At 35.3% G+C, this 27,398-nt stretch overlaps 1 protein-coding gene across 1 annotated transcript in view; it reads right to left on the bottom strand.

Moving 5' to 3' along the window:
• tspan33b (tetraspanin 33b) overlaps positions 1-27,398 on the bottom strand; it is a 29,729-nt gene that overhangs the window by 1,368 nt on the left and 963 nt on the right. The window contains exons 2-7 of the mRNA XM_007250498.4: positions 19,587-19,644; positions 19,300-19,427; positions 19,139-19,213; positions 17,677-17,772; positions 16,618-16,746; positions 14,999-15,160 (exon numbers count right to left, since the gene is read on the bottom strand). Of these exons, the coding sequence (XP_007250560.1) occupies positions 14,999-15,160; positions 16,618-16,746; positions 17,677-17,772; positions 19,139-19,213; positions 19,300-19,427; positions 19,587-19,644 (648 nt within the window). The remainder of the gene's footprint in view (positions 1-14,998; positions 15,161-16,617; positions 16,747-17,676; positions 17,773-19,138; positions 19,214-19,299; positions 19,428-19,586; positions 19,645-27,398) is intronic.

The following is a 27,398-nucleotide window of genomic DNA, read 5'->3' as shown; positions in this document are numbered from 1 at the left end:
TGTAAGTTGCTCTGGATAAGAGTGTTAGCTAAATGCTGTTAATGTAAAAATAAAATTAAACACAAAGGCTCATAATTCTGCCCCAGGAGATTGAATGTTTGAAAGTCCAATAAAAATTTGTAATCCTGTTTTTTTATGATATATTATATGAACACACTGACAAAAAATAAAAAATAATGCACTAAGAATGAATTTTGGGATTGAATAAAACTTTACATGTGTGCAAGTAATAGTTTTACTGTATAAATAAGTGTTTACAAGGATACATTTATTGGGGAGAAAATGTACATATACATTTGGCACCCTGCTCTGGCACCCTGTTGGGCTACCTCTAGTCTGAATAAAAAATGAGATATGAGTGAGCTTGGAGGTATTACTCCACAGCAAATGCAGGATTGAAGCACTTACGACTAGCCCTTCATACTTAAATCCGACCTTCGTCAGATCCCAAGCAGAACATAGATTCATTACTTAAGACAATAAAGTTCCAAATGAATGTGAAAGTAACTAAGCTGATGACCTATAGTAGACAATTCATTGAAATGACCATCCTGCTTCTCTCGCTCAACTGAAAAAAATGTTTTGGGAGTGTATTATAGAGATATGTATAGCAGTCAACGATCTTTCACCAAGAGGTACACCACCCAAAAGTAGCTTGTCTTCTCATTGGGCAGCAGCGAAAGAACTCTCACATTCTCTAGAGAAAAGACCCAGTGTCTAATCAGACTTCACCTATTTTCATGTCTGCTTTAGACTTAACTGCATGCCAAGTTTTGCAGCATTCCAGGGTGCATTATTATTTTTTATGATGTTGATAAGTGTATTTTAATTCTAATTATCTGATGTTATACCACACTGATGTAAAGACCATGTTTGGCTGGATCAGTTTTGATATAAACTCAGTATGGTGGTAGATCTCCTGTAGCAGTTTTAAGCACCCCATGAACATCAGCTATGTGCATATTTCCTTCAGTATATTTGTGAGAAGTGCATGAGCGCAGTCGATAATGGGGCCTCAGGGACTCTGAGGAAACTGCACAAAGAGAAATACTTTATTCACATTTCCTGTTAAATTATGACTCTAGAGGAAAAGAAGAATGGTGAGCGCATGAAAATATTTTGCCCATAATAAATCAGTATGGAATAGCTTTACTGTGTTTGAAAAACTGTTTATATTAACACTTAAGCTTTGCTCCATTTGAACTTGAAATTTCCAAATTACAAGTAGAAAATATTATCTGGAATTTCCCCTACAATTTAAATGTTCTTCTCAGAAAGAGGGGAGCCCCACTAAACTGGACATGAACAGTAATTGTACAAACAAATATAGTATTTTACTGTTTATTAGCACTTACTATAAATATTAAAGTACTGTCAGACCTCTGAACATGTTTTAATGGTGTTTGGATTTGCAAAATAGTTAAATAAAAATAAAATATGGTTAATGCTAACAGTGCTAAAATGCGAAATATTTTGACTGTATTTGCCATAAAATTGTATTTAACTAACTGACAAAGCGTTTAAAAGTTATGTGTGAGCTATTGTTTTTTTTAACATTTAATTTCAACATTTATTTTTTTATTTATTTATCTATTTATTGATTTTTATGAATTATTAATTAGTATAATTATTATTTTATGAATAGTAAGCATACCTTTTCAACCTAACACGCAGCTTTTATTTTAAACACAGTGCAAACATAACCTCCTTAATGAAAAGGGTCATATATAAAAATCTATACAGGTTTCTGATAGAGATTCCCCCTAACAGCTTAAATATGTCATTATTTACAATCTCGATTATCCCATTTTGTAAATCATATTAAAACAGTAATTCGATTAATCAAATTAATTTGGTTAACCTCCCAGGTGCAGATTGTAGACAGCATTATTTAGGAAAACACAGCAATTGGCTATCTTTATTATTATTATTATTATTATTATTATTATTATTATTATACATCATTATACATCATTATTATGTATTTAACAACCAAGTATACAAATAACGCCAGAGTAGCCAAGTTAATTAACAGTAGCCAGGTTATTGGTAGGTTCAAACTTAATTATTGTTGGATCCAACATGCTGATAAAACAGTGAAATACACAGAATTAGGTAACATATGATAATTATATGAGAGATAAATAAAATAAAATAAAAACAAGACATTAATTGAAGAAGGCTAATTGATATACGATAGAGCATCATTATTAAACAGATCATAATAGCAGAATAACTTTCTGGTTGTACTGTACTGTAATTGTTTGGTTGTACTGATTAAACTTAAAGATTTGAGAAATGTATTAAATTCTAATAAATAGATTTAGGAAAGCTCAGTTTGGCCAAACAGCCGCTGACAGTCACGTGTGTTCTCTGTGCGTTACGTCACCACATCGCCAGCGCCATGTGTAAAGTATAGTCACTGTGGCGTGCTGTAGAATTACTACAAACAAACGAGATTTTATAATATTTGCAAAATATAAAGCACTTAAAGTGGAGAAACCGAAATAAAGTGAGTAAATAGCGGCTCTAGACGAGCTGGGAGTGGATACCAGAGACTCTATTATGGAAGGGTTATTGTCTGTTTACCGCACTGAGCGTGCACACGGCGTGGCCACGGTGATAAACTGGACCTGTCTACAACCAGCTGAAATACTATGTCTGCTTCATTCAGCCTCGTTACCTGGATATTACGAATAATACCATGTTTAAAGTACAGGTGTTTTACTGTAAGCACTTCTGAAACCAGGATTTAAAACCCACAGACGTTTATTTCATGAGGGCAGGACCTTTCTCCATTTTAACTGAAGCACCGACAAGTCCGACTGTCCAAACTTTAAAGGTAAGCGGCTGACAAAAATAAATAAATACATATATTGGAACTATTGTTATTTAAGGAGCTTTTGTTTACACAGAGCTCTGCACATATGTCAACTATTAAAAAAAAATAAGAAAAAAAGAGAACTTTTCAAAACTATGGTAGTTGAAACAGTAATGTTATCTAGGACAACAAGCAGTGTATTCATAACCATTTGGTGTAACGTTAATACTATTTGGTGTGAGGGTGTTTGGGGTCACAGCAGACTTTACTTGTATTTTCCTTCCATTAAACTAATAGTTTACCAATATAGTCCACATTTATGCTGTAAAGGCACATACTATAGCTAGAGTTGTAAAGCCTAGCAATACAATTGAAGAAATATTATTTAAATAAATAAATAATCAGTGTCATAATCATAAAAGTATAATATTGTCCTGGAGATAATTCAGGTCTAAAAGATAAAGATCTTGAGCTGTGAACGAAATGTCTCCCTACTCCCTCATTAGTGTCGCGCTTTATAGGCAGACCCAAGTAGTTCGTTCACTTAATAGTGGTGAAACATAAGTGAATTCGGACACTCCCTCTTCATTAACATGCGCCCGCATTGGTCGCTTAAACACGAATACCTGAGTCAAACTGTGTTTAAAACTCCTGAGCTCTGAATTAAAACCGCGGTCACGCCATCTGCACTTAGAAAACGCTCGGTCGCGCTATCTACACCGAAAACTGGAGTGCGCGTCTAAACCGTGTTTTACTGTAGCAGCGTGCACAGCGCACGCGGAGGAGCGGAGACTGGCGCTTCTCGTGCAGAGACTTAAAATGGAACAGAAACTAGTTTTACACCTAAATAAACATGATTTAACGAGATCTAATCCACAAATATACACCAGAAAGACCACTTCTTATCTGTAGAACAGTGTAACGTTTTGAAAAGGTTTGGATTGTTATTAAATAAGCAAATCAAATTGTTATAAAACCACAGCCCTAAATTCTTAAATATCTTATTCTCATGTATCCCAGATATATGTTTGAAGTGATATTACTGTATCATTTTTGAGTAATTGAATACCAAAACTATCTATTCGGTTTTGTATAAAAGGGATTTCGGAGTGCTATAAAACTAAAAGAAAATCTAATTCTTCTTAAATCAGAACATGAAATCCTTAAAGAATACCTTCCATACTATTTATGTCATGCATGTATACTGATTGTACAGTATCATTTTGGAGTAAATGAATACCAAACTTAGGAAAAATGTATATTCGGTTTTGCATAAACCAGATTTCGGTGTCCTATAAAACCTTCAAATCAAATTGTTATCCAATGAAACCAAGAAAGTCTTGAAGAAAACATTCCATTCTATTAATGACATGAGTAACAAGTGATATTACTGTATCATTTTGGAGTAATTGGATACCAAACTTAGGAAAAATGTCTATTCGGTTGTGCATAAAACCACATTTCAGAGTCCTATAAAACCAGCAAAACAAATTGTTATCCAATGGCACTAACAAAGGCTTGGAAAACACATTCTATACTATTAATAACATATATATCAAGTGAGTTTACTGTACCATTTTGGAGTAATTAAATATCAAACATACAAAAAGTGTTAATTCACTTTTGCATAAATCAGATTTCAGAGTCCTATAAAACCAGCAAATCAAATTGTTATCCAATGCCACTAAGACATTCTTGAAGAACACATTCCATACTATTAATGACATGAGTAACAAAGGATATTACTGTATCATTTTGGAGTAATTGAATACGAAGCTTAGGAAAAATGTCTATTTGGTTGCGCAAAAACCTGATTTTGGAGTCCTGTAAAACCAGCAAATTAAATTGTTATCAAATGCTACTGAGACTGTCTTGAAGAACACATTCAATTCTATTATTGACATGAGTAATAAGTTATATTACTGTATAATTTTGGATTAATTGGGTACCAAACTCAGAAAAAATGTCTATTCAGTTGTGTATAAACCAGATTTTAAGGTCACATAAAACCAGCAAATCAAATTGTTATCCAATGCCACCAAGACAGTCCTGAAAAACACATTCCATACTATTAATGACATGAGTAACAAGTGATTTTACTGTACCATTTTGGAGTAATTAAATATCAAACATACGAAAAATGTTGATTCACTTTTGCATAAACCAGATTTCAGAGTCCTATAAAACCAACAAAGTCTTGAAGAACACATTCTATACTAGACATGAGTGTCAAGTGATTTTACTGTATCATTTTGAAATAATTGGATACCAAACATGGAAAAAATGTCTATTCGGTTGTGCATAAACCACATTTCAGAGTCCTATAAAACCAGCAAATCAAATTGTTATCCAATGTCACTAATAAAGTCTTGAAAAGCACATTTCATACTATTATTGACATGAGTAACAAATTATTTTACGGTATCATTTTAGATTAATTGAATACCAAACTAAGGAAAAATGTCTATTCGGTTGTGCATAAACCAGATTTCAGAGTCCTATAGAACCAGTAAATCAAATTGTTATCCAATGCCACTAATAAGGTCTTGAAAAACACATTCTATACTATTAATGTTATGAGTATCGAGTCATATTACTGTATCATTTTGGAATAATTGAATACCAAACATAGGAAAAATGTCTATTCGTTTGTGCATAAACCAAATCCTATAAAACCAGTAAATCAAATTGTTGTCTAATAAAACCAAAACAGTCTTGAAGAAAATATTCCAATCTACCAAGAACATTAGTCACAAGTGATATTACTGTGTCATTTTGGAGTAATTGGATAGCAAATTTAGGAAAAAATGCCTGTTCAGTTGTGCATAAACCAGATTTTGGAGTCCTATAAACCAGCAAATCAAATTGTTATCCAATGGAACCAAGTCCTTCTTGATAAACACATTCCATACTAGTTTTATAGGACCCCGAAATCTGGTTTATTCACAACCAAATAGACATTTTTTTAAAGTTTGGCATCTAATTCATCCAAAATCATACAGTAATATTCTTTGTTACTCATGTCATTAATAGTATGGAATGTGTTCTTCAAAACTGTCTTGGTATCATTTGATAACAATTTAATTTGCTGGTTTTATAGGACTCCGAAATCATGTTTTTCCACAACCGAATAGACATTTTTCCTGAGCTTGGTATCCAATTACTCCAAAATGATACAGTAATATCCTTCGTTATTCATGTGATTAACAGTAAGGAATGTGTTCTTTAAGGCTGTGCCATTGGATAACAATTTGATTTGCTGGTTTTATGGGACCTTAAAATCTGGTTTATGCACAACCGAATAGACATTTTTTCTAAGTTTGGTATCCAATTACTCCAAAATGATACAGTAATATCACTTGTTACTCATGTCAATAATAGTATAGAATGTGTTCTTCAAGATTGTCTCAAAGGCATTGAATAACAATTTGATTTGCTGGTTTTATGGGACTCCCAAATCTGGTTTATGCACAACCGAATATAATTTTTTTCTATGTTTGGTATCCAATTACTCCAAAATGATACAGTAATGTTCTTTGTTACTCATGTCATTAATAACATGGAATGTGTTCTTTAAGGCTGTCTTGGTGGTATTGGATAACATTTGGATTTGCTGGTTTTATAGGACTCTGAAATCTGGTTTATGCACAACCGAATATACATTTTTCCTATGTTTGGTATCCAATTACTCCAAAATGATACAGTAAAATCACTTGATACTCATGTCATGCATACTATGGAATGTCTTCTTTAAGGCTGTCTCAGTGGCATTGGATAACAATTTGACTTACTGGTTTTATAGGACTCCGAAATCCGGTTTATGCACAATCAAAGATAAATTTTTCCTAGGTTTGGTATCCAATTACTCCATAATGATACAGTAATATCCTTTGTTACTCACGTCACTAATAGTATGTAATGTGTTCTTCAAGAATGTCTTAGTCGCATTGAATAACAATTTGATTTGCTGGTTTTATGGGACTCCCAAATCTGGTTTGTGCACAACCGAATATAATTTTTTTCTACGTTTGGTATCCAATTACTCCAAAATGATACAGTAATGTTCTTTGTTACTCATGTCATTAATAACATGAAATGTGTTCTTTAAGGCTGTCTTGGTGGTATTGGATAACATTTGGATTTGCTGGTTTTATAGGACTCTGAAATCTGGTTTATGCACAACCGAATATACATTTTTCCTATGTTTGGTATCCAATTACTCCAAAATGATACAGTAAAATCACCTGATACTCATGTCATGCATACTCTGGAATGTCTTCTTTAAGGCTGTCTCAGTGGCATTGGATAACAATTTGACTTACTGGTTTTATAGGACTCCGAAATCCGGTTTATGCACAATCAAAGATACATTTTTCCTAGGTTTGGTATCCAATTACTCCATAATGATACAGTAATATCTGTTGTTACTCACGTCACTAATAGTATGTAATGTGTTCTTCAAGAATGTCTTAGTCGCATTGGATAACAATTTGATTTGCTGGTTTTATAGGACTCCCAAATCTAGTTTATGCACAACCAAATAGAATTTTTTCCTAAGTTTGGTATCCAATTACTCCAAAATTATACAGTAATATTCTATGTTACTCATGTCATTAATAACATGGAATGTGTTATTTAAGGCTGTATTGGTGGCATTGGATAACAATTTGATTTGCTGGTTTTATAGGACTCCGAAATCTGGTTTATGAACAACCGAATATACATTTTTCCTAGGTTTGGTATCCAATTACTCCAAAATGATACAGTAATATTCTTTGTTACTCATGTCATGCATAGTATGAAATGTCTTCTTTAAGCCTATCTCAGTGGCATTGGATAACAATTTGATTTGCTGGTTTTATAGGACTCCGAAATCTGGTTTATGCACAACCAAAGATAAATTTTTCCTAGGTTTGGTATCCAATTACTCCAAAATGATACAGTAAAATTCTTTGTTACTCACGTCACTAATAGTATGTAATGTGTTCTTCAAGAATGTCTTAGTCGCATTGGATAACAATTTGATTTGCTGGTTTTATAGGACTCCGAAATCTGGTTTATGAACAACCGAATATACATTTTTCCTAGGTTTGGTATCCAATTACTCCAAAATGATACAGTAATATTCTTTGTTACTCATGTCATGCATAGTATGAAATGTCTTCTTTAAGCCTATCTCAGTGGCATTGGATAACAATTTGATTTGCTGGTTTTATAGGACTCCGAAATCTGGTTTATGAACAACCGAATATACATTTTTCTTAGGTTTGGTATCCAATTACTCTAAAATGATACAGTAATATTCTTTGTTACTCATGTCATGCATAGTATGAAATGTCTTCTTTAAGGCTGTCTCAGTGGCATTGGATAACAATTTGACTTGCTGGTTTTATAGGACTCCCAAATCTAGTTTATGCACAACCAAATAGAATTTTTTCCTAAGTTTGGTATCCAATTACTCCAAAATTATACAGTAATATTCTATGTTACTCATGTCATTAATAACATGGAATGTGTTATTTAAGGCTGTATTGGTGGCATTGGATAACAATTTAATTTGCTGGTTTCATAGGACTCCGAAATCTGGTTTATGAACAACCGAATATACATTTTTCCTAGGTTTGGTATCCAATTACTCCAAAATGATAGAGTAATATTCTTTGTTACTCATGTTATGCGTAGTATGAAATGTCTTCTTTAAGCCTATCTCAGTGGCATTGGATAACAATTTGATTTGCTGGTTTTATAGGACTCCGAAATCTGGTTTATGCACAACCAAAGATAATTTTTTCCTAGGTTTGGTATCCAATTACTCCAAAATGATACAGTAAAATTCTTTGTTACTCACGTCACTAATAGTATGTAATGTGTTCTTCAAGAATGTCTTAGTCGCATTGGATAACAATTTGATTTGCTGGTTTTATAGGACTCCAAAATCTGGTTTATGAACAACCGAATATACATTTTTCCTAGGTTTGGTATCCAATTACTCTAAAATGATACAGTAATATTCTTTGTTACTCATGTCATGCATAGTATGAAATGTCTTCTTTAAGGCTGTCTCAGTGGCATTGGATAACAATTTGATTTGCTGGTTTCATAGGACTCCCAAATCTAGTTTATGCACAACCAAATAGAATTTTTTCCTAAGTTTGGTATCCAATTACTCCAAAATTATACAGTAATATCATTTGTTACTCATGTCATTAATAGTATGGAATGTGATTTTCAAGAATGTCTTGGTGGCATTGGATAACAATTTAATATGCTGGTTTTATGGGACCTTAAAATCTGGTTTGTGCACAACCGAACAGACATTTATTCTAAGTTTGGTCTCCAATTAAGCCAAAATGATAGTTATATCATTTGTTGCTCAAGTCATTGATAGAATAGAATGTGTTCTTCAATAATGTCTTGGTGGCATTGGATAACAATTTAATTTGCTGGTTTTATAGGACTCCGAAATCAGTTTTTTGCACAACTGAATAGACATTTTTCCTAAGTTTGGTATCCAATTACTCCAGAATGATACAGTAATATCATTTGTTACTCATGTCATTAATAGTTTGGAATGTGTTTTTCAAGACTGTCTTGGTGGCATTGGATAACAATTTAATTTGCTGGTTTTATAGGACTCTGAAATCAGGTTTTTTTCACAACTGAATAGACATTTTTCCTAAGCTTGGTATCCAATTACTCCAGAATGATACAGTAATATCATTTGTTACTCATGTCAATAATAGTATAGAATGTGTTCTTCAAGACTTTGTTAGTGCCATTGGATAACGATTTGATTTGCTGGTTTTATAGGACTCTGAAATGTGGTTTATGCACAACCGAATAGACATTTTTTCCAAGTTTGGTATCCAATTATTTCAAAATGATACAGTAAAATCACTTGATACTCATGTCAATAATAGTATAGAATGTGCTTTTCAAGACTTTGTCAGTGGCATTGGATAACAATTTGTTTTAATGGTTTGTAGGACTGAAATCTGAATCAACATTTTTCGTATGTTTGATATTTAATTACTCCAAAATGGTACAGTAAAATCACTTGTTACTCATGTCATTAATAGTATGGAATGTGTTTTTCAAGACTTTCTTGGTGGCATTGGATAACAATTTGATTTGCTGGTTTTATGCGACCTTAAAATCTGGTTTATACACAACTGAATAGACATTTTTTTCTAAGTTTGGTATCCAATTAATCCAAAATTATACAGTAATATCACTTATTACTCATGTCAATAATAGAATGGAATGTGTTCTTCAAGACAGTCTCAGTAGCATTTGATAACAATTTAATTTGCTGGTTTTACAGGACTCCAAAATCAGGTTTTTGCGCAACCAAATAGACATTTTTCCTAAGCTTCGTATTCAATTACTCCAAAATGATACAGTAATATCATTTGTTACTCATGTCATTAATAGTATGGAATCTGTTCTTCAAGAATGTCTTAGTGGCATTGGATAACAATTTGATTTGCTGGTTTTATAGGACTCTGAAATCTGATTTATGCAAAAGTGAATTAACATTTTTTGTATGTTTGATATTTAATTACTCCAAAATGGTACAGTAAAATCACTTGATATATATGTTATTAATAGTATAGAATGTGTTTTCCAAGCCTTTGTTAGTGCCATTGGATAACAATTTGATTTGCTGGTTTTATAGGACTCTGAAATGTGGTTTATGCACAACCGAATAGACATTTTTCCTATGTTTGGTATTCAATTACTCCAGAATGATACAGTAATATCACTTGTTACTCATGTCATTAATAGAATGGAATGTTTTCTTCAAGACTTTCTTGGTTTCATTGGATAACAATTTGATTTGAAGGTTTTATAGGACACCGAAATCTGGTTTATGCACAACCGAATATACATTTTTCCTAAGTTTGGTATTCATTTACTCCAAAATGATACTGTACAATCAGTATACATGCATGACATAAATAGTATGGAAGGTATTCTTTAAGGATGTCATGTTCTGATTTAAGAAGAATTAGATTTTCTTTTAGATTTATAGCACTCCAAAATCCCTTTTATACAAAACCGAATAGATAGTTTTGGTATTCAATTACTCAAAAATGATACAGTAATATCACTTCAAACATATATCTGGGATACATGAGAATAAGATCTTTAAGAATTTAGGGATGTGATTTTATAACAATTTGATTTACTTATTTAATAACACTCCAACCCTTTTCAAAACGTTACACTGTTCTACAGATAAGAAGTGGTCTTTCTGGTGTATATTTGTGGATTAGATCTCGTTAAATCATGTTTATTTAGGTGTAAAACTCGTTTCTGTTCCATTTTAAGTCTCTGCACGAGAAGCGCCAGTCTCCGCTCCTCCGCGTGCGCTGTGCACGCTGCTACAGTAAAACACGGTTTAGACGCGCACTCCAGTTTTCGGTGTAGATAGCGCGACCGAGCGTTTTCTAAGTGCAGATGGCGTGACCGCGGTGAATTAAAGTTAGTGCAGGTCTGTGATGATCATGAGTAATCTATCTGTCTGTTTACAAACATAATCCTCACATTAATAATGAACTACGTGAAGAAACTAAAATGTGAAATTAAAAGCGTACACCGTCCGGCTGACATTGTTGCCAGATTGTGTGGTTTTATGCCAAATGTATTCTGACATTGGAGTAAACGCTGTGCTTTGAACGATGGACAAAATTACCAAGTGTTAAGAGTTTGGAAATGTCATCAGGGTTGTAGATAGCTAGCCTTGAAGAGACAGAGCTGATGGAAATTTGAATAAGCAAGTGTTTGTGACCACGGTGAAGTTAGTTTCATTTTTGATATTCAACTTTTCGGCTCTAATAACTTCTGAACGGAGGATGGTAGCCAGCAGATACTTACATAATCAGGACAGTACGACCACAGAGAGTGACGCACACCCTTCCTTATACTGTTTGGGTGAAATTTGCGCAACGCCCTTTTAGCGTTAATACCGAAAAACTAAGCGCACTTTTCCTGTCAGAATAAAATGCATGTACTTCTAGACCACCTCTACATCTGTACACACTCATTTATTTACCTCCAAATCACTTCAGTGCATAAAAATGCCTATTAATGTTCCCACATAAGAATAGATGGCTTTAAGAAAAAAAAAAACACCAATAGCTCCATATCCTTAGGGTTCATACACATCAGAATAACGGGGATGTATACTTTGAGTCATGAGGAAAATTGCACACCCATTAATATTATGCAAAATGCTCTATATTTTATATATTCACAAATTCAATAGCATTTCAGCAACTGTGTATGTCACAGCTAGGTGGCAGCAGACACGCACACCATTTATATTTTGGATACTGTGCCAATTCTAGTGAATATTACATTTTATATATTTAAAAAATCAATAGAATTTAAACCGAATTACACAGAACACTAAAAATAAGTGTGTATGATACAGCTAGGTGTCAGAAAACACACACACGCTTTGAAATTTGGATACATTGCCAATTCTACAAATTATTAAATTATATACATTTTAAAATGTAATAGCTTTCAAACCGAATCACACAGAATAATAAAAACAAGTGTGTATGATACAGCTAGGTGTCAGGAAACACACACACTCTTCGGTGTAAAATAAAGGGTGTTATGCAAATTTGGGTATGTAAAACTAAAACATCAAAAGAAAACTTTACTCTCTGTGGTCATTTTGTTGTCATTTGCTAGCTACCATCATCCATTCAAAAGTTCTTACGGTGACTTTGAGTCATGGGCAGAACTGCACACCCTTTCATTTTGGAAATTGACCAATAGCTTACAATGTCCTTGGCAATATTTATTCTAACAGAGAGCATACAGTACATTTAACTGTACATTAATAAAAAAGTTTAAATGTAGTTGTGTTTGTAACAGTTTTATGTAATTATGTAATATTATGTATTATATGTTTGTATAATGTATAACATTCAGTTAGTTACATGGTATACCTTAATCATTACATCACCTTGTTATTAAATAATCCACCTATTTATTTTTGTCTCAAATATCAAATTAATAATACATGTATTATGACCACAGAGAGTAAAAAGTTTTCTTTTGATGTTTTGGTTTTACATAACCAAATTTGCATAACACCCTTTATTTTACACCGACTTGTGTCATACACAGCTATTTTTAGCGTTATTTATATTATGGCTAAAACTATGGTTTATGATATGTTGTTTATACTATGGCTCACTGTATCCAATATTTTTTTATTCTGTGTAATTGAGTTTGAAAGCTATTGAATTTTAAAATGTATATAATTTAATAATTAGTAGAATTGGCAGTGTATCCAAATTTTAAAGAGTGTGTGTGTTTATTGCCACCTAGCTGTATCATACACACTAGTTTTTATTGTTCTGTGTGATTTTGTGTAAAAGCTATTGAATTTTAAAATATATAAAATTTAATAATTAGTAGAATTGGCAGTGTATCATAAATATAAAGAGTGAGCGTGTTTGCTGCCACCTAGCTGTATCATACACACTTGTTTTTATTATTCTGTGTGATTCGGTTTGAAAGCTACTACATTTTAAAATGTATATAATTTAATAATTAGTAGAATTGGCAATGTATCCACATTTCAAAGAGTGTGTGTGTTTCCTGACACCTAGCTGTATCATACACACTTATTTTTAGTGTTCTGTGTAATTCGGTTTAAATTCTATTGATTTTTTAAATATATAAAATGTAATATTCACTAGAATTGGCACTGTATCCAAAATATAAATGGTGTGCATGTCTGCTGCCACCTAGCTGTGACATACACAGTTGCTGAAATGCTATTGAATTTGTGAATATATAAAATATAATAAAAAATTAGAGCATTTTGCATAATATTAATGGGTGTGCAATTTTCCTCATGACTCAAAGTATACATCCCCGTTATTCTGATGTGTATGAACCCTAAGGATATGGAGCTATTGGTGTTTTTTTTTTCTTAAAGCCATCTATTCTTATGTGGGAACATTAATAGGCATTTTTATGCACTGAAGTGATTTGGAGGTAAATAAATGAGTGTGTACAGATGTAGAGGTGGTCTAGAAGTACATGCATTTTATTCTGACAGGAAAAGTGCGCTTAGTTTTTCGGTATTAACGCTAAAAGGGCGTTGCGCAAATTTCACCCAAACAGTATAAGGAAGGGTGTGCGTCACTCTCTGTGGTCGTACTGTCCTGATTATGTAAGTATCTGATGGCTACCATCCTCCGTTCAGAAGTTATTAGAGCCGAAAAGTTGAATATCAAAAATGAAACTAACTTTACCGTGGTGTGTTTGTGTTGGTTAGTATGTATGAGTATTTCTTTCTTTCATTGCTTTCACGTTTACTTTTATGTACTGTAATTACTTTTCTGATTGACACTTATGTAATACACACATGCAGATACAATCATTTTAAATATATATATTTTTGTAATTAGTGATATTTAAAATAAGGTGTTTTATTTAATATAATCTTGGAATGCATCCTGTAACACTGAACATCAGCTGTTTGCTTTTTGGGCTGTTTCTCTGCATGTTGATGGATTTTAAACACGTTTTACCCAGTGACTTGGTTTTACCCGGATACAAATATGACAATCTGGCAACCCTGATGGCTCGCTGTTAGCACCATTTGTGCGGCTGTCTATTGCTTAGTCGTGAAGCTCACAATGCATTTTGGCAAACATTCAGCTCATGCAGTAATCAGCGATGTGTACGATAAATTATGGTGCATTGTGGGAGTTTATGGTGCCCTAAAAAAATTACGTTCCAGTTCCACTTTACAATTTGGATACTGGCAGACGTACCTAAATAGTGTCCTAAATAGTAAATAGGGAGCCATTTCGGTCACATACACGCATGGTGTATAAATATAATAGTGTTAGATAGGGGTGGGCGAGAAGAATATCATGATATTAAATGGTGTTTTCGCAATAACGATACTCTTGGCGATATGACAAAACACTGAGTAAAACTAATACTGATTGGCTTGCTTTATACTCTCTAGGGATCTCACTTCATTTAACACAGAACAGTAATGTATTTTATGGAATAAACAACAATATAAACTACACATTTAAACTGAATCATAGACCACACCTAGAAATGCCATTTCAACAAATGAACCTGTGCTATAAATGATATGCAACTTGACAAATCTATTTGTTTTACCTGTGGTAGGGCCAGACCCAAAGCCAATGCTCCAACCAGCAACAGATGAGATTCAATCCACGTCACTGCTCTCTCTGCGCAGCCTACAGGATAGATGGATTTTTCAGCATCCAGGTACGTCTGAGTCTGAACCCCAAATCCACACATGGTATTGATTACACCCTAAAAGAACATGGAGAAGGTTTGACTATTACAGTACTGAGACATTTTTAGGAATTGGTTTCCCTATGTGAAGACAAAATTAATAATCTTCAATCTTGTCAAATCATAAAATGGTTAATAAAACATTCAACACAAAATGTTGAATGTGACAGTATGCTAAAATGGTTAGTAGCTCACTTTCTATGCCAACAAACACTACAAAACCAAACCATATATGTCTGTTCTTGGCACTACGCCATATATTTTTTAACCTGAACTGTTGTTAACTAGTTTAAAGATAGAGCAAGGTAATACACTTACACAAGATTAATACACTGAGCATGATAACTTGATCTGAATATAAAATGTTTAATATGTAAAGAGGACGGAAGATTAAACTCAGTTTGAACCATACAGTCAATAATACTTTGTTACTTCCACAAAAAATATGTTAAGTACAAGGGGAAATAAGTGTTATGGGGCTGAATGAGAAAGAATACGCTGCAATATGTATGAATATGTACATAATGTTTAAAGAAAAACATATTGTAAATAACATTAATTGTAATTTTAATAAATTAGAAAGTTTAACTATTTTAATTTGTACTATTAATAGCCTTCTCAAATAATGCAATATATATGTAAGCTGTGACAGTATGAATCAGTTACAGGTTATCAATTTTGCGAATTGATAAAATTAACAAATATTAATCTTAGGGCCTTAAAGGGCACTGCATCCTGAGAAATGGCCTACTATCATTTTCTCTTGCTTCTGTTTTCTGTCACCAAAAATCCCACCCCAAACTAACAGTATGTTCTGCAATCAACAGCTAAAATCATTAAATAATCAACAAGGTGACAGGAGACGCGTAAATGAGTAGCATGTACGAAATGGAATAAACAAAAATAAAAGGGCAGTCAGCCCTCCTCTGTCATAGACAGATGAATCTTTAAAAAGGAATGCAAGGGTTTCCAGATCCTTCAAAACTTGTGTGGTTTGTGGTTTAGGTCATGAGTCAGTTTCTCAAGAGGAATAATGAATGCACTTCTGATGATATTTTATTTATTTATTTTACAAAGGGTTCAATAGTTTTTGAGCAGTCTTATCTCCTCGTTTTTTTCTTCATGAACAGCAGATGGCAGTAATGTCTCAGCTTCCAGTTTCTAAATGAGTTCTTTGAGTTTAACACAACACATCTACACAGAGACCATAAGCATAGCCATCAGCATCTTTTGAAATAGACCTGGTTGCAGATGACATTGCATTATTATTGTGCAGATTTATCACTGTCTAAAAGTTATTAGCATGTGTTATTACGATGGGTCCATCACGAGGGAGAAATTCCTACAGATGGATACTGCCTCATAGACCTCCTGCAGAGGGATATGTGCAGTGCTTTGCTTCACAAGTCTTTTAAATTTCCATAATTACTGACTTACATAATACAGACATGAATTAAGCAGCAGCTAAAGCTCACCTCTCCAGGTACTGGGGTGCAGCAGGAGAACGGCACTCCACATCTCTCTGTGCTGGGGTTGCCTTGACTGCAGTTAAAGTACAGATTCCAGGACCAGTCAGTGTAGTTGTTCCAGCCGCAGCACTTGAACTGGGCAAAAGGGGCCATAAGTGTATTTAGATACTAAACAGTTAGGTCACATGCTCTCTGAATCTGACTTGATTCATCAATTACTCATCATGAATGATGATAAAAATTACATGTGCTGAATTAATATATGATGCACCCAATGACAAACCATGTATGGCTACCCACGAGGCTCTTTTGTTTTAGTGGACCTCTTGGTAAGCAATTTTTGACAGCTATACATGCCTCTATGACTTACTCACAAACATTTGCCCACTTAACAGACCTTGACAGGACACAGCATTGGACTGTTATAAGCAATGTGGTCATTTTTAACAAATTGTCCTCCATTTAGGCTATTGTCAACTTAGTTTGCAGTTACATCATAAACAAGAGCCTTGGACAGCTACGGACTGGAACTGGGTCTTTAGTGACATTGCTTTACAATGTAGGGCTTCCAACTGGCATTTTCAGCAGGATAATGCTCACCCACACACACAGCAAGTCTACTGCATATAAGAATATTACTAACAATATTAGCATCATAATCAAACTAATCATGATTTCAACTAGCCTGTAGCAAAGATGCTAAAAACGGGTATAAACAATTCACAGCTGTACTCAAAAACTGTTCAAACTGGCCTAAAATTACAGGTTCATTCAAAAAGCCTAATACAATTTTGCTGCCAATATCTTCAGCAGATTCAATGTTCCTAAATCACAGCTCTGTTTAAAAGCCACTTACATATCCACTGATACAGACTTGTATTGATACAGACTTTCGCTAAATTGTACTTGAACTGAAAAGAGTTGTTTTGACCACCAGTGTGGTTTAACATGCCTTTTGCTATAGATACGCCTGCTTCACGGCCGACTAGCTTCCTGACAGACTAATTGCTAAGAACGAGTATGTTGTGAACAAATGCTCAGATGAATGCTTGAACGCTTGCTTACCTCTTTCTGAATGTAATCCATAAGATTCTGAAGGTCCAGGTTATCACGGTAATGCACAATGGCTTTCCTCACAAACCTCCCCAAAGCGTCCCGTGTCTGAAAGGGCAAGCAGATGCCTTGTGTATTTTTCAACGTCTTTAAATTCCTCTGCATCTGTTCAGGTTGTTGCATATGCAGGTGTCTTTGGGAACATGTCAGCCCCTGTGGAATGCCTGTACTGAGATTGCTAGGGAGAGGGCTAAAATGGTATGACGTTTGTGCTAACATGTGCTGTAGTGTGGTAATTAATCACTTCCCCCTGAGAGATCTTCCTTTTTTCCTAATGTTCTTTTCTTCACAGTACCTTTGGTGTTTAAAAGGAGCCTGAGCTTTTTGTAGGAAACACACTGGGATACACACTGAAGGGCCACAGTGCTTGAAATGTGAGTAGTGCTAAGACAGGAGGCTCCCAATTCTGGTGCTGGGGACCCCAGTGCTCTACTTTATCGTCTTAGGCAAAAAACTTTGCCATTCACAAGGAAAGGAAAAAAAAAAAAAACATATTTCAAACACATTCTAATGCATTCATATGGCATGTTTGTTATGCAGTATGATACAATTGTAAACCTAATTCATCATAAACTTTATTTTTAATATGTAATTTAATATGTATTGTATAACACTTATACAATACAATTATACAGTAATTGATTTCATAATTTACATTACATTTTTTGTAGTTTGGCGAAGTGTTTGTTTTTTATAAAAAGGCATATGCATGTATAGTTAATAGTTTTTTTTTACTAATGGATAACAAACAGCTTATGATGCTGATGATGATCACAAAAATAATAAAAGTAATTATTATTTTATGTGTTTTAAGTGCATTTTTATAAATATTTATAGCAATGTTTAATACATAATACATGTTTATATACATAATGAATGCTTTATAATGTGTTAGGAATGTGTTCATAGAAACTTGGACACAACAATTATAGAAAAACTGTCTCATGTTTCATTATTTTATATTATGTTACTTTATTCCAAGTAATTTGGATCCTTTATATTTGTCCATTCATTATGAAACTGGACCAGCTGCTAAGGTGAACATTCTTTTAAAAACTGAACAAGATAAAAGTTTTTTTTAATTGCAATTTTTGTAATGAATTAGGATACTCAAAAGCTGCGACGGGTGTGTTGTAAGTAAGGACAAAACCTTTCAGTGCATGGTGTTCCTCATGGCTCATTTCTGGGACCACAGCATTTACTGATTACAAGGGACAGTTCTGTCTAATACTTAGCACTTACATGCATATTTCCTTATATTGGCAGTTGAATAGGCTGATAGTCGAATGTGAGAACATCTTACTGAAAGCCCTGACAGTCATAATTGTAGGATAATGATTAAATAATGGGGAAAGACAAATCTAATTACGTTCATAAATATGTATGACTCATTTACAGGATAAAGCCTGCCTACCTGGTCAGAGTAGAAGAAGCCCAGGACTGCTATGGCCAGTTGGGTGAGGAAGACCAGGGTGAGGCTAAATGAAAACTAGAGAGGAAGAGGGTAGTAAGCATTAGTCTGGCAGGCGCAATGCAGCTAGAGTCTTTTCAGAGGTAATTAGAGCAGATCCTCACTGTTTTCAGCAGACGAATGTTTTCTCGCAGAGCGCCGATGCAGCCGCAGAAGGTGATAAAAAACATCACAACCCCCACCACTATCAGAATGATGGCTGGATCGATGAGGAATGAGTCTCGAACTGTGTCTGTGAAGAACCCATAAACCCAACTGACCATGCTGTATCTGCAGATTAGCCAAGGCATCCAAGTAGCTTTGTATTAAATATTTATAGTATCATGCCAGCTTCTGAAATATGATTTATAGATTCCTTTGCTGAGTAGAAAAGACAAAAAAATGTTCATACCTGTTGCTTTTTGGACTTTAGCGTATACTCCTATAGCAACAATAAGCAAAGAGAACACCTGAAAGAAAGTAAAAATACATTCCAAATGATAAACATTCATTTAAAATAAACAATGTTTAAGACATTCATCTCAAAAGTATTCCGTAGTATATCTCAGATACACTGACCAAATGCCAAATGTCCTGGGACAGCAGTATATAAACTGATCATAATAAAGTGTAATGTGTCAGTGAATGGTTTAGGAATATCCACATATGTATAAGTTGTGAACAACATCTTCAGGACGAAATATTGCCCCAAAAATTTACGAAAGTACTGTCATTTTAAAGCACCACTATAGAAAAAGCTTTATGACAATGTGCCACACTAATAATATACTAGCATCATAATACTATTACACCTTTTTACAGTTAAAATAACTTTTTATTATTAAGAGCAGACATTGGGCTTCCAAATTCTTCCAGATTCTCTTTTCTGATCATATATGTATAAACCAGAGCACTTGCTATGAATGTATATATATATATATATATATATATATATATATATATATATATATATATATATATATATATATATACACTACCGTTCAAAAGTTTGGGGTCACTCAAACAATTTTGTGTTTTCCATGAAAAGTCACACTTATTCACCACAATACGTTGTGAAATGAATAGAAAATAGAGTCAAGACATTGACAAGGTTAGAAATAATGATTTGTATTTGAAATAACATTGTTTTTACATCAAACTTTGCTTTCATCAAAGAATCCTCCATTTGCAGCAATTACAGCATTGCACACCTTTGGCATTCTAGCTGTTAATTTGTTGAGGTAAGCTGGAGAAATTGCACCCCACGCTTCTAGAAGCAGCTCCCACAAGTTGGGTTGGTTGGATGGGCACTTCTGGCGTACCATACGGTCAAGCTGCTCCCACAACAGCTCAATGGGGTTCAGATCTGGTGACTGCGCTGGCCACTCCATTACCAATAGAATACCAGCTGCCTGCTTCTGCTGTAAATAGTTCTTGCACAATTTGGAGGTGTGTTTAGGGTCATTGTCCTGTTGTAGGACGAAATTGGCTCCAATCAGGCGCTGTTCACTGGGTATGGCATGGCGTTGCAAAAAGGAGTGATAGCCTTCCTTATTCAGAATCCCTTTTACCCTGTACAAATCTCCCACCTTACCAGCACCAAAGCAACCCCAGACCATCACATTACCTCCACCATGCTTAACAGATGGCGTCAGGCATTCTTCCAGCATCTTTTCATTTGTTCTGCGTCTCACAAACGTTCTTCGTTCTTCTTTGTGATCCAAACACCTCAAACTTGGATTCATCCGTCCACAACACTTTTTTCCAGTCTTCCTCTGTCCAATGTCTGTGTTCTTTTGCCCATCTTAATCTTTTTCTTTTATTAGCCAGTCTCAGATATGGCTTTTTCTTTGCCACTCTGCCCTGAAGCCCAAAATCCCGCAGCCGCCTCTTCACTGTAGATGTTGACACTGGTGTTTTGCGGGTACTATTTAATGAAGATGCCAGTTGGGGACCTGTGAGGCGTCTGTTTCTCAAACTAGAGACTCTAATGTACTTATCTTCTTGCTTAGTTGTGCAACGCGGCCTAACACTTCTTTTTCTACTCTGGTTAGAGCCTGTTTGTGCTGTCCTCTGAAGGGAGTAGTACACACCGTTGTAGGAAATCTTCAATTTCTTAGCAATTTCTCGTATGGAATAGCCTTCATTTCTAAGAACAAGAATAGACTGTCAAGTTTCAGATGAAAGTTCTCTTTTTCTGGCCATTTTGAGCGTTTAATTGACCCCACAAATGTGATGCTCCAGAAACTCAATCTGCTCAAAGGAAGGTCAGTTTTGTAGCTTCTGTAATGAGCTAGACTGTTTTCAGGTGTGTGAACATGGTTGCACAAGGGTTTTCTAATCATCAGTTAGCCTTCTGAGCCAATGAGCAAACACATTGTACCATTAGAACACTGGAGTGATAGTTGCTGGAAATGGGCCTCTATACACCTATGTAGATATTGCACCAAAACCAGACATTTGCAGCTAGAATAGTCATTTACCACATTAGCAATGTACAGAGTGTATTTGTTTAAAGTTAGGACTAGTTTAAAGTTATCTTCATTGAAAAGTACAGTGCTTTTCCTTGAAAAATAAGGACGTTTCAATGTGACCCCAAACTTTTGAACGGTAGTGTATATATATATTTTTTTTTATTTAACTGTCAGACAAATTCCGAGCAAGCTATACCAACATGTTTACCGTGTGGAGGGATGAGGCAGGATCTCTCTGGGGTAACAATATTCTTATTCAATATTCAGCTGGATGAATTGGGTTGGATGGTTGTTATCCATTTTACTTTATGATCTATGTTTAGTTCTTTTGAGTGATTCATATATAACCATGGGTAAAATTGTGTGTCTTTTCTCAGTGTTGGTACAAAAACTGTACACTTCATCAGTATTTTGTAGATCTGACATTTTTTGGGCTGACTTGTATTTTACCAGACAGAAACGGATGGCATCTATTTTAAGATTAGAGCAGTCTAATCGAACAAGTTGAGTCCAGGCATCTCTGGGTCAGGTTGACACAAAGTTCCACTCACTCACGTTTGTTCGAACAGCAGGTGATAAGGTCTGTTAAGGTAACGCTTAAAGACGGACTGAAGATGGTCAGTATAATCTGTGAGAGACATTGGGAGGCTGCTTGAGATCATAGAAAGAACATTATGGTTATGTTTCATTGTTCAGAATCTGAAGCCTCACTGTTTTGAGTGTCGTTTATTAGGAATAAGTCATTGAAGGCTAAAATTACAACTAGGGCTGGACCCGAATATTCGGGTATTCGGATATTCGTTCGTTGAGTAGGTATTCGGTTTTTAATTTTGGTATTCGGATATTCGTTTTTTTTCTCCTTTCCAGAGTTCCACCTCACTCTAACCACTTCTGTTTTAGCGGGTCCCGTCAGAATATCTTGCGCGCGGGACAGAACTGAACTGTTATTGGCTGGAGCGGGAGTTTAATCCAGACGATGCGGGAGCAAGAAAACTGTAATAATTGTAAAAAAAAAAAAAAACCTAAAGAAAACTCTCAACGCGCAGGATGGACCGACACACACACGCACACACCGATGGTGTTTGGACTGGGGTAAGGAACGGGACCACACTATTCAGCGCTGCTGTTTTAATAAATATATAAGTAAATTTGAAGCATTAAATGTAGTTTATTTAATTTATATTAGGAACGTGGGGCGGGAGCGGCAGAAATGTGTATGTGGCGGGCGGGCGCGGGATTAAAAGAAGCAATTTTTTTGCGGAGCGGTAACGAGACAGAAACGCGGGAGCGTGGAAGAGTTGGTTTAAAAATCAGTCTCGCGCAGACCTCTATTATACATGATAAAAAAAAAATGCAGGCTCTTCGAAACTGATTTATATAATAAAACGTAAGGGGTAATGTGGCAACAGTAGGGGCTAAATCGGTTACAAAAGCCTGGCCTACAAAAATGATGTCTGAACGAATTTCCTCTTATCTAATATAATTTAAAATGGTTTAAAAATATAAAATAATTTCTAAGCAAACGAAATATTTAATATTGAGCTTATAGCCCAAGTGCAAAAATACAAAATCAGTAATATGCCCTGCACAATCCTTTAACCGAAATAGACCAAGTACAGTTTACAATGACTGTCCTCTAATATAATTAACAATGTTTAAGAATATAAAATACTTCCTGAACAAACGTTTTTTTTTTGTTTGTTTTTTTAAGCAAATAGCCTAAGTGTGAAAACACAAACAGCAATTTACTGGGCTGGCTTGCGCAGCGGAGAAACCGTGCAGCAGCCTCCTAGCCTGCTTACGCAGCGGATAAGTCGCGTGTGGGGCAGCAGAAATTCCGGGATGAAAACACAAAGAAATCTGGGCTAAAAACACAGAAAAAATATGGGGTGAAAACACAAAAATATGGGGGATAAAAACACCAAAAATCCGGGGTGAATATGTCTCGTCGGTCAGAGCAAATTGAACATTTTTCAGTGGATTAAAGGGGCCGTGATTTGCTTTTTTTTATTTATTTTTTTTATTTATTTTTTTTAAAAACGAATATTCGAATATTCGCTTCGAATCAGTGCCGAATATCCGGAGCTCAAAAAACGCTATTCGGGCCAGCCCTAATTACAACCCACAGTGGGCATGAGAGAAGCAGTGGTGGTAATTATTGTGACCAGTAGAATCTGGCTAGAATTGTCCATTCAAACAGACAAGGGACTGGTAGGGCTGTTTCTTAAAAGAACCCCTTTCCCCTTGAATGCACGAAGCACACGAGAGAACAAGCCAGGGAGTCTTCAGTTTGTCTCTGGAGATATCGCCACATGATAACATTGGAGGAAATACTTTATCTGGTGTGTTTGAGATAAGTGTTAGGAGATGTTCTCAGCTGAGCACCACATATGTTCAAGTCATGAAGTTTAACCCCTAAGGGCTGGTTCCCTAAGGCAAGGCCTAGTTTAGGGATAAATCATATTGTCACTGGTGACTCTACATTAGAAATCCTTTGCTGTTTTGGGTTGGGCTTTATCTGCTTCTGGGAAAACAACTGCAAGATATCTTCTTTGTGGAGAGATAAAGCTTTAGATCTATTTTCCTGTATATTTTTTTACTACTGCATTATGTGCCAAGATGACAAAGGCTTCAACCATGATCTGGGATCAGACTCTCTTGCTACCCCATCCAGCTTTTTTTTCCTGGGTAGGCTACATCTGATCTTCCTGAGCTAGCCTGCAACATAAAGAACAGTACTGAAGACCATTTGTGCAGAGAAAAAGAGGGAGACCAATCATTCTGCCCAAGTATTTTGTCTCCACAACTTGTGTTGATGTCCGTAATTCATTGGAAGGAGACTCAGGAGAGGGGTGAAAACTTGGTGATTGTATTTATAGGATGTTAGATTAAGTGCTTCAAGCATGTTCTTTTCTTAGTATTGTGAACACGTCTGTCATTGCATAGCAAATATTATTTTGTTTGTGTGCCTTACATGTTCGATGTTCGACTATTTATCGGTTTCTCTCACATTATCTTTGCCCTTTTGGATCTGGTTGCCCTGTTCATTGCTCTTATGTCTTTGACTTCTGATAATATTTTACAGTTTTCTCTCTGCTCTGTCCTTATCAGCTTTATTCATACCATTAAACCTTGTGTTTGTTTTTATATATGCAGGCATCCACTCTGTCTGTCCATCACCCCTGACAGTTACAGGCAATCTGCAGTGTTCTCCAGTGATAGTTATTTGGAGCACTGTGTGCTAATGTGTAAATGTCTTCAGTGAGAAAGTGTTGTTGAGACAGGTGGCTCAGTTGCTGAGTGATTCTCTCTCATTCTTCATCAGTGTTATTTTGTTGCACTTACAAAAATAAAGGGTGCCAAGGATTATTTGGAGCAGTGCGATAGAAGAACCAATTTTGGTAATTCTAGAAGAAATAGAAGAACCTATTTACACCCTGTCCAGTATCTTATTAAGTTAAGAAGTTGTTAAACTTAAATCAGTCAATCAGCAGTGGTATATTAGGCTAAAATATCCACAATCCATTATTGTGTCTTTTAATAGTATATATTTTGGATTGTTCTTGGTGGAAATATTAGGAAAGCTTTATATAAACTTTTTGGTGAAACAGTGACTTCAGAAGAATAAGATGTGGTTGATGCTGGACTGCAGCTCATCCCTCCAGACTCTGCTTATGGGAATACTGGTTCCTACATGAAATAGGCATCATGAAAATATAAGTGGAGCTCAGTCCCAGTATGTTTAGAAGCAAATCATGGAGGTAAACGAACATCATGACAAGGCTAAAAAAAAAAAAAAAGGAGAAAGCCACTGTGAATAAGAACCTAGCGTTCCAAAATACAGTGCTTTTTAGCCGATGCACCAAACATGTCAGGGCCCTGACATTTAATACAGGACACTAAGAGCTTTGAAAGTGCACAGGTAGTTTATTAAAAAAAGACTATTTATAGACACTATCTTCATGTAGTTTTCCGGGAGCAGCCATCTTGAAATAAAATTGGAGGTGGGCTATTCGACAAGTCCATTGCACACAAGATTTCTCCTTAAAAAAAACAAACTGGACTCTCTAGCTCAGCTAAAGAAAAAAGGAGCTGAAACGCACATCAGAAGGAAAAGTGCCAAATCTGTTTTTGTTTTGTTTCATTGGTAAGACCTGAGATGGCCAAACCTGGGGATGCAGGTGCAGGTAAGACTAAAAACAAACCAACGCTTCAGCTTAGTAAAACCTGTAGTGAGGCCTAGTGTTATTTTGGTAAGATTTTTTGTTGCAACGTTAAATATATACTATGCTAACATGTTGCCCCTGTAGGTGTAGCAGTAATTTAACCCCACATATGAAAGAAAGTTTAAATCTTGTTACTGTGGCAGTCTTGTAAATCCGAGTCAGTTTATTTTTTAGATTGTATGGGAGTGTTTGTTTCCCCCTGTCCGGAAGGACTCTTATGTTACTGAATATCCCAGTAAGCCGGTGTGACTGGAACAAAGGACTGATGGATTATGTGGCAGCATGAAGTCCATGGGCGCAGCTTGCAGTAAACAAACAGAGCAAGGGCGATTTTGGTGGTAGCAGGCCAGCCTGGCTCTAAGTTTGGGCCTCTGCAGTGTGCCACTCTGTCGCTCTCTCAGCCCAACACATGGCCACTCATTCCGCTCACTCACTCGCAAAATGAACACTGATCACACACTGCTTTGGGACGGTCAGTCAAACTCTGTTAGTCTGCCTTACCAAGTGTCAATCAGATATTGTGTGTTGACAGTTTCAAAGAGTGATAGAGCGATAGAGATATGATAAAATTATCACATTGTTACAGCAGCAAAGTATTAGGATATGATAATTATAAATAATGTAGTATCAAGAATATTTACATCCGCTGTGCATAAATTCTGCATCTAGTGAGAGTGCATGCACAGTGAAGTGTAGTGTATGCATGTGTGGTCTACTGGGAGCAGTGTTGGTTGAACTGAAAGCAGTGTTGTTAGTACAGTCTTTACTGCAGCAGGAAGGAAGAACCAGTGTTGATGTTCCTTCACACACTCGGGGTGAAGCAGTCGGTCACTGAAGGAACTGCCCAGTGTGGCTAGGATTTTATGCATAGGATGAGTCATTTTCTAGCGTAGATGCTAACTTGCTAAAATGAAGGTACTCCAGGACAGAGCTGGCCTAGATAGCAAAAATGATTCTGACCATTTTTAAGCCAAATACAACATGTCAAGCAGTTACATTGCTTCAATTCTTTTTGAATCTAGGCCCAATTGTGGCCCAAATTCTTGGCTCGGCTGGTTGCCAGGTATAATTTAAAAAATGGCCCTGAGACACTTTTGCCAACTTTCTGGTTGCAGAGTATAAACCACATTCGGCCCAATTCTACATAGACTATTCTGATGCTTACCATACATCAGCAGAGCTCAGGATGATTCTTAATGATATCTGGGGGTCCTTCTTAATGGGTTTGACCAATCTCCTCTGTTCTGCAGTCAAGATGTTGACTAATTGTTTGTAACTGCATTGCATTAGACCAATACATCCAAGTTATTAATCCTAAATTTTATATTTGAGTTTCATCCGTCATTATTTAATTTAATGAGAATGGACAACACTTGTGGAGACCTCAACAGGTGAGGTGAAACTGTACTCATAGGAGGTAATAATTGAGTTGACCCCAGAATTTGTTGACTAATTGAAAAAAAAAAAGGGTCAGATTAGTTGGCTACTAAAAAGAAAAATCAATAGTAGTGGTACTGCAAACCA

This window comes from Astyanax mexicanus, chromosome 9 (genome assembly GCF_023375975.1).
Source record: "Astyanax mexicanus isolate ESR-SI-001 chromosome 9, AstMex3_surface, whole genome shotgun sequence".
Taxonomy (NCBI): Eukaryota; Metazoa; Chordata; class Actinopteri; order Characiformes; family Acestrorhamphidae; genus Astyanax; species Astyanax mexicanus.
The sequence above is the reverse complement of the archived record's forward strand: the minus strand, read 5'-3'. Positions and strand labels throughout refer to the sequence as shown.